The sequence below is a fragment of the Pinus tabuliformis genome, chromosome 8 (assembly GCF_031772625.1).
Source record: "Pinus tabuliformis cultivar Carrire ecotype Pingquan chromosome 8, CPIR1, whole genome shotgun sequence".
NCBI lineage: Eukaryota > Viridiplantae > Streptophyta > Pinopsida > Pinales > Pinaceae > Pinus > Pinus tabuliformis.
In genome coordinates, this window is record NC_142294.1 from 1684663865 (window position 1) to 1684672378 (window position 8514).

The 8514-nt window shown below is 34.8% G+C and overlaps 1 protein-coding gene across 1 annotated transcript; it reads right to left on the reverse strand.

Annotated features, from left to right (window-relative positions):
• Positions 1-5869: 5869 nt before the first annotated feature.
• LOC149242712 (F-box/kelch-repeat protein At2g44130-like) lies at positions 5870-6919 on the reverse strand. The gene is made up of 2 exons (XM_089370958.1): positions 6698-6919; positions 5870-6613 (listed from the first exon to the last, which is right to left on the reverse strand). Exons 1-2 carry the CDS (start codon positions 6917-6919, stop codon positions 5870-5872), a joined length of 966 nt encoding a protein of 321 aa, XP_089227084.1.
• Positions 6920-8514: the final 1595 nt, after the last annotated feature.

Here is an 8514-nt window from a genome sequence, read left to right on the forward strand (position 1 = left end):
CAAAGATAGTTTTGTTTCATATAATCCCGGTGATTATGGTAGAGTGCATTTGGGGAATAATCAATTTTGGAGTATTGTTGGAGTGGGAGATGTCCAGATCAAGATGAAAGATGGATAAGATATATTATTGAAACAAGTCAGGCATGTACCAGAAATGTGCATGACTTTAATCTGTATGGGACGACTGGATGATGAAGGCTATTCGACAAGCTTTGGAAAAGGAGGCTGGAAAATTAGAAAAGGTGCATTGGTCGTGGCCAAAGGACCCAATATAGGAACATTATACACATTGAAGACACTGATAGGAAAACCAGATTTGGCTGCTGTCACAAAAGAAGGAAATTCAACAAATCTTTGGCATAAGAATTTGGGTCACATGAGTGAAAAGGGCTTAAAAATCCTTATTGGTAAAATTTATTGCCAGGTTTGAAATCCTACAATCTTGATCTTTGTGAGCATTGTGTATATGTAGAGCATCATATTTTGTAACATTTATAGATGATGCATCAAGGAAAGTTTGGGATATTTAAAAAATTCCATGTTGCTGTTGAAAGAGAGACTAACAAATTCCTGAAGTGTTTAAGAATGGATAATGGTGGAGAATATTGCTCAAATGCATTTAAGGAATATTGTAACATGTTTGGCATAAAGCATGAGAAGATTGTGCCTGGTACTCCTCAACAGAATTATGTCACAGAAAGGATGAATCACACCATTATGGAAAAGGTGTGAAGTATGTTGTCCAATTCCGGTTTGGAGAAGAATTTTTGGGCTGAAGCAGTAAGTATTTCTTGCTATCTCATAAATAGATCTCCAATTACAGCCTTGGATGGAGGTATCTCTGAAGAACTTTGGAATGGTAAGAATTTGAATTATTCTCACTTGAAAATCTTTGGATGTGAAGCATTCATACATATTCCCAAAGAAAATAGAACTAAGCTAGATGATAAATATATGAAATGCACTTTTTTTGGATATGCGGATGAAGATCTTGGTTATCGTCTATGGGATCCAGTAAAACATAAAATTATTAGAAGCATGGATGTTATATTTAATGAGTTAGAAATGTTCAAGAGCACTGTAGGCGAGTTGGAGGTCAAAAGGGTTATTGGCAGGTTTGAAGAGCAACAGGAAAACATACCACCAATACAAGAAATGAACAACAAATTTAGGAGCATGAAGAATAACAAGCGGAAAATAATGAACAAAAAGAAGAAGGAATCTTGTAGGAACCTTTACAGGAGATTCGACCTGATAATGCACCACCACAGTTCGTTCGCATATCTTCCAGGCCTCATAAGCCTTCACAAAAGTATCCTCCTTCAAACTATATTTTGCTGACTGATGAAGGTGAACCTAATTGTTTTCAAGAAGCTTGTAAAGTCGAGCACAGTAAAGAATGGAAGAAGAAATGAACTCTTTGCAGGAAAATAAAACTTGCGAGTTGGTAAACCTCCCAAAAGGTAGAAAGGATCTACAAAACAAATGGGTTTACAGGATTAAGCATGAAGGTGACAAAAAGAAGGAGAGGTATAAAGCAATATTGGTGGTGAAAGGTTTTACCCAAAAAGAAGGTATTGACTTCACTGAAATTTTTTCACCTGTTGTTAAAATGTCATCCATTAGAGTCATTCTTGGTCTAGTTGTTGCTTTAGACCTAGAACGTGAAAAGTTAGATGTAAAAACTACTTTCCTTCATGGTGAATTGGAGGAAGAAATTTATATGGAGCAGCCAGAAGACTTCATATAAAAAAGAAAAGAAGGCCTTTTCTGTAGGTTGAAGAAGAGTCTCTATGGGTTGAAACAAGCACCTTGATAATGGTACAAGAAATTTGATTCATTCATGTTGGAACATGGTTTTCAGAGGTTCGAAGTTGACCATTGTGTCTATATCAAGAGGTATGATCAAGGAAAGTATATCATATTATTGTTATATGCGGATGACAAGTTGATTGTTGGGCATGATAAGAATAAGATCAATAGGTTGAAGAAAGATTTGGGTAGCAAATTTGCAATGAAGGATTTCGGACCAGCATAATAGATATTGGGCATGCAGATTATGCGTGACAGGAAAAACAAAAGATTGTGGTTGTCATAAGAAAAATATATCAAGAAGGTGCTTGACAAGTTTAATATGAAGGATGCCAAGCCAGTTGGTACACCACTTACAGCCCACTTCAAGCTGAGTACTGAATTATCTCCTAGTAATGACAAAGAGAAATAAGAGATGAGCAGAATTCCTTATGCTTTAGCAATTGGTAGCTTAATGTATGCCATGGCATGCACATGACCAGACATTGCATATTCAGTGGGAGTAGTGAGCAGGTTCCATACCAATCCACAAAAACAACATTGGCAAGCAGTAAAATGGATTTTAAGGTATCTCAAGGGTACTAGTAATTATTTTTTATGTTTTGGTCATGATGAGACTGTGCTTGAAGGATTTACAGATGCGAATATGGCTGGATATATGGATACCAGAAAGTCCACTATAGGTTATTTGTATACATTTGCAAGTGCAACACTATCTTGGGTGTCAAGGCTACAAAGAATAGTAGCCCTCTCTACAACAGAGGCAGAGTACATAGCTGCAACAAAAGCTCGTAAAGAGATGTTGTGGATGCAGCAATTCCTCGGAGAGATAGGAATAAAGCAAGACAAGTATGTGTTATATTGTGATAGTCAGAGTGCCATTCACTTGGAGAAAAACCCAGCATTTCATTTAAAAACCAAGCACATTGACTTAAGGTACCATTGGATCTGACATGTGTTGGAGGAAGAACATTATCCTTGGAAAATATCCACACAAATAGGAATCCTGCTCATATGCTCACTAAGATTCTATGACGAAATAAACATGAGTTATGTAGAGGCATGGTAGGACTTGACGTGACTTGATCACTCTTATTTGGTTTCAAGTGGGAAGAATGTTAAGTGTGAAGCCAAATTCATTAAGGATTCTACATAGATATTTCTAGATCTCTAGGATTCTAGATCCTTCCAGTAGTTTCTAGAATCACATGCAGGATTCTAGATCCTCCTACGCCGCCAGTGGTTCCAAGTTCATTCCAGATCTCCATCTGAATCACATACATGATTCTAGATCCTTCTTCTGCCTCTATAAATTTGTAATTTCTCTGGCCAAGGAAAGCAAGCCAGGGCCCAAGCCTATTATGTAATGCAAAGTGATTTCTGTTCTCCAGTGATTGTTTTATCCATTTCATTGTTTCTAAGTAAGTAATCTTGTTGTTTCTCCATTTGTCTCAGTATAAATCCGATGTGTGTTATGCATGCTCTGTTCTAACAATAAATACATTAAATAGGACAATCCTCTACTATGGTAGATATTACTAATAAGGTAGTAGGATCTAGAGTCTTTTTCATCAAACCATAGTTATGGCACTATTTTTGTTTTGTACAAGAGATTTATCTATTCAATACCAACTAAGTGTTCAATTTCAATGTTAGGAGAAAGGTGAATGAAAGGTCAATCTAGATATTTGAGGGTGATCCTAAAGATTGAATCTTCTAGGAAGCCTTCAGAGATATATTTGAAATTTAATGAATTTAATTATAAAGAGAAAGAGAGACACATTATTATTTAGTCTCACTTGATGCAAACAAACTAGACTTGCAAAATTCACAATCAAACATGTGCTAAATTTTGGAAGTGGTTAGAAAATTCTCATAAACAACTTCTTATTTTCTTTTGTGAAAGCGATAATAATTGTTCTTCCCAAAAACAATGATATTGAGTCCAACCTGAAGATATAATATACTTTTAACGATGAATAAGGGTTGATGTGGATGATCATTTAGACATCATTTCCATTATACTTAGACTAAGGGAGTTATATATATATGTGTTCTAGATTGTGTTATATATATAGCTGGGGGTTTTGATACAGTTTTCCAAAAGTGCATGAGCCATGCAAAAAATGTAATCATACAATCCCAATAATGCAAAGATGATCAGTTTTTGATAAATGGAGTGTGGCACATAGTGATAATGAGTGCAAAGAGTCACTATAATGAGCGATACCTTATACTAAAAAATTGTACTTTAAAGAGAAAAGTGTACTAGAGGCTTTTATGGAAGATACATCAAGTTCGGAAGATGGTTCATGAAATTTGGAATATTCTAGTATGCGACCCTATTGAAAGTTTAGGTAAAATGAAACATAAAGGTTGGGTTGTGTTATATTTTATTAGATGGGTGTATGGATTTTACAAGTGGTTTTGGTCATGATGGTTTTCTGTCCATGGTATTTAGTAGATTAGTTCAAGGGAACTAGCATGGGTTAATGGATTGAGATTTCTGTATATATATGCATTGTAACATTGAAAAATCAATGTGGTAGTTCCATTTTTTGGATCAACTACAAAATATTTGTGTATATATGTTTTATGTTTTATTCTCTAACCATTGTTTTTTTTTCCTTAGAATTAGTATGCATGATATCTTATTCTTGTCTATGAACTAAGGGATCCCTACCTAAATCAATAAGTCCATTACGTTTCAATAGAAAAAAAATAGCTAGATGGAAGGTTTATGACATAAAGCCAAGGTGACTATGTATTCCAACCAAAGAGCTTATGTGTTAAAGCACCAATGAGTATGAATGATGTAATATGCAAGACACACATGTAATAATAAATTACATCATGAATATTAATTAGGTAACTAAAAAGAGTATAGGGCATTAGGACTCCCCAAAAGGGAAAGGTGATGTGGTGTGGTTCTTAAGCCAAATGATTTAATATTATTAAAAATAACCTTAGAAAATTATACTAAAATATTTTAATCCAAAAAATAAAATGGGAAGGGAATGAAGCACGTTCAATATCCCTTTCTAATAGAGATTTTTAGGGGATAGTTATTTACCTAGATTACAAAGAACCAAAGGGTATCTGGCTATTATGCACCTCTAAAGTATTTTTCTTTCTAGAAATCCATATTATCCTAAGAAAGGTTCTTGATTTGGTGGTGATCTTGATTTTTTCTTAGGGGCTAATGAAATATTGAATTTCTTTTTTTGGGGCTACTTAGACAAATGGTTTAATAGATATCCATCTTGAAATTATTAAAATGACTTGGAGAAACTAGAATGTTGGTAATTCTAGAGTGTCTAAAAGGTTAGACTCGATACTCCATTTAGATTCTTTCTTAGAGGATAATATAAAGATAAAGCAATGGATTTATTCAAAAGGTAAATTAGATGTGTACCTAATTCTTTTGAAAATAGCCTCCATTATGAGCAAGGATCACATATATTTTAAGGTAAGTTCCCAATAGCTAAAATATTCTATATACATTCAAGCCATAAAAGATGTTCGGTGGCGTTAAGACCACATTATATTAGAATTCCACCCATTTCAATTCCATAAAAATATGACATATTAGCCACAACAATGACTTGGTATATTTAGAAATTAAAAAAAAAACAATATAGCTCTCTGAGATATTAAGGCCTAGATTCAAAGTTGTTTGCTAAATGAGGATATGGGTTATCTTCCTAAGAATGAGATTTAAGGTATTTACAATAGTGTCAAAAAACAAGACTCTCTGAGGGGAACTTGAAAAAAACTTCACAATCGTAAAAAAAAAATTATTAAAACAAGACTCTTTAATTCTATACTACAGAATATTTTTTTTGAAATAATAAATAAATTCAACACTCTCAACATCTCTTATTCAATATTTACAAACTAAACCACTTTTAAAATTTCATACAGAAGTTTTGAACAAAATTGACAACGGAAAAACACAAAAAAAGACCATTTCTTGTACTAGCCGGACTAAGCAATAACTGATATAGAATTGAACGCAACACAATGATTAAATTGGGCGCGCATATAAAAATCACTTTCAAATCTCCACGTTTGCTGTAGATAGGATCATGCCCGCAAAGTCCTCCCCACAATCACGGTGAAGTTCCATGAACTGCCTAGTTGACATATTGAACAGATAAGAGATGTGTTTTTCTGGGTTGGAACGCGGTCTCTCTCCCACTCCGCTTACAAAAATTTGGTCGCACCACAATGTAGCGCACGTAAAAAGCTCCAGATGGTGGGGATTCGGAAGAGTAGCTAAAACACTCCAAACGTCCTTCTCAACATCGTACCTCTCCACTTGTTGTTCGGTGAACACATGCAACTCCGAAGAAGAAGATGAAATCACACAACTTCTCCGTATTTCTCCTACGAAATTCCACCAATGTGCCCTCATTTTCCACGTTCCCTCACTCGGATCGAAAACTTCTGTAGGTTGGCCTTCATGTAACACCATGAATTTAGCATCCACGAACACACCGCGGCATCCATGGCCGTGGGGTTCGATCATAGGAGGCAAAATTGTCCACTTGTCTTTCACCACGTCATATGCTTCTGCAGCTGCAAGAGGGATACCACGCTTGTCGATCCCGCCAGCGACGTAAACAAGTCCGGTGGAAGAAGAGACAAAGCAGGCAAAGAATGATTGAGCTGTGGGGATGTCAGCTCCGCGGCGCCATCTCGAAGACTCAAAGTCATAAATATAGATACTCTTCGTAAAACTTTCATTGGACAGTTGGAATCCGCCTATGAGAAGTAGCTTCCGATTCACAGCTACGCACTGACACCATATTGGTATTTCAGTATTGTGGGGATCATCAATTGGAGGTAGCCTTTACCAGGTGCCATTCACAGGGTCGTATACCGTTACTACAAGGACAGGGTTCATATCTCTGTGATTCCTGATATCTCTTTGAACCAGGCAAATAAGCTGCTCGCTCGTCCGACATTTCTTCCTGTCAGCATAGAACGTAGGGCTATGGACCATAGCCTCCCAGCTACTGCACACAGCTTTCAGCATATCGTGTGATGTATAAGGCATCCTTAGCAAACACTGTCGAACGACATCCATCGGAAGAGCGTCCATTAGGGCACCCTATACACACCAATTTCCTGATCGATCGAGTTTACCCAAAGCTTTACCACACACAAAGAAGTAAACAATATGGAGGACGGTACCTCAAAATATAAAAGTGCGGTCAAATATATAGTGTGGATGTCGGGAAACCTAATTTCAAACCGACCAGAAAGGGAGTTAATTGATAAACTATGTTATTTATTGGTAATATGAAAATATATAATTTTTTAATTCGCAATATAATTATTTAATATAAATTTTACCGGTCAACAACTTGGCATGGCAATGCTTTATGTAAGAATGTTTTATTTAAATTATATAAAGTCTATTTATATAGATAAATTAAGTCGAATGGATTTAGTTAGTTGAGTAATTTAAGGGTTTTTAATAAATCAATTAGTACTTAACACAATTTATAATAATAATAATAATAATAGTATTTTCAATTCGTTTTATTTTATGTATATTTATTATTATTGTTTTATATTTAGAATTTTTCATTTTAGGTGTGTATTTATTTATTGTTATTAATTATAATATGATGAGGATAAAATATCAATAATATTGTCTTGTACTTATACCGAGGTTGTTATTTTACTTACCATTCATGTAGTACTTATCCTTCTCTAGAATGTAGTGCTTCCATTATCGGCAAGCCTACACGATGGAATACATCTCTTTATCATAGGTGGGGTAAATGTCAAGTAGTAAAAAGGGTCTTTTTCACCTTTATTTACCCTACATTAATTTTCAATCCAGGAACGATTTGTTATTTCAAAGAGTGTACTCAGTTTGAGGCGGTCAATTGTCAGAGTAATGCTAGTAGTATAGTGCTCTCAATACAAGAGTAAATGAATTCTTGAAATGTAATCTATTTGTGGAAAGAAACCTGGAATTCAAATCATGTGTTAATAAATCTACAACAATTTATTAGTCGATGGTACAGTAATAATAAATCTTCCCTATGTAAACTGATGCAATTAAAGAAGCACTCAAAAGAAGGATCGTCAAACTAGGAACTAGACAGTATAGGTCAATGTTCACTATAGTTTCAAACCTTCTGCACACCAAAGAAATGATGATCTTCAAATAGCAAGAAATGGAACATCAACTATCTTTATGAATAATATTGAACAACAACACCTTAACCTATGAATGCAACAATAATTATAATCTACGGGAACTAAGTAACAGCTTCCGATTTGAACAACAACCAGAAATGGAACAACAAACTCTTAGAAATAAAGTATAGAGCGACAATTGAAATCGAAATGTACAGCTACCCAAGTTAAACATGCAACACACTTAATCAGTAAAAGGAATAATAATCAAAGCTCGATACAGTACACATGAATCATAGCTATAGAATAACAACAATTTTAATGGAACAACAATTGTTTCAGAACGACAATGGTTTTAGAACAGCAATGGTAACAAGGCAGTAATTCCAAATAAACAACATTCATGATTGTAAGAGTAAAGCATACAATAGTACTGATTCAAGAACATACAACTCAATTAATCTGTAAAGAACAACAATGCTATGTGATTTTGCGGGGGAACACTAATGCGATGTAGAGTTAGAATGATAACATAGCATTCTT

What these genes read in the sequence shown, in the direction of transcription:
- LOC149242712 (XM_089370958.1), bottom strand. Translation starts at nt 6,919, where the DNA reads ATGGACGCTCTTCCGATGGATGTCGTTCGACAGTGTTTGCTAAGGATG. An exon ending in ACCCTGTCCTTGTAGTAACG is followed by an intron (nt 6,614 to 6,697) that starts GTATACGACCCT and finishes ATATGGTGTCAG; the next exon opens with TGCGTAGCTGTGAATCGGAA.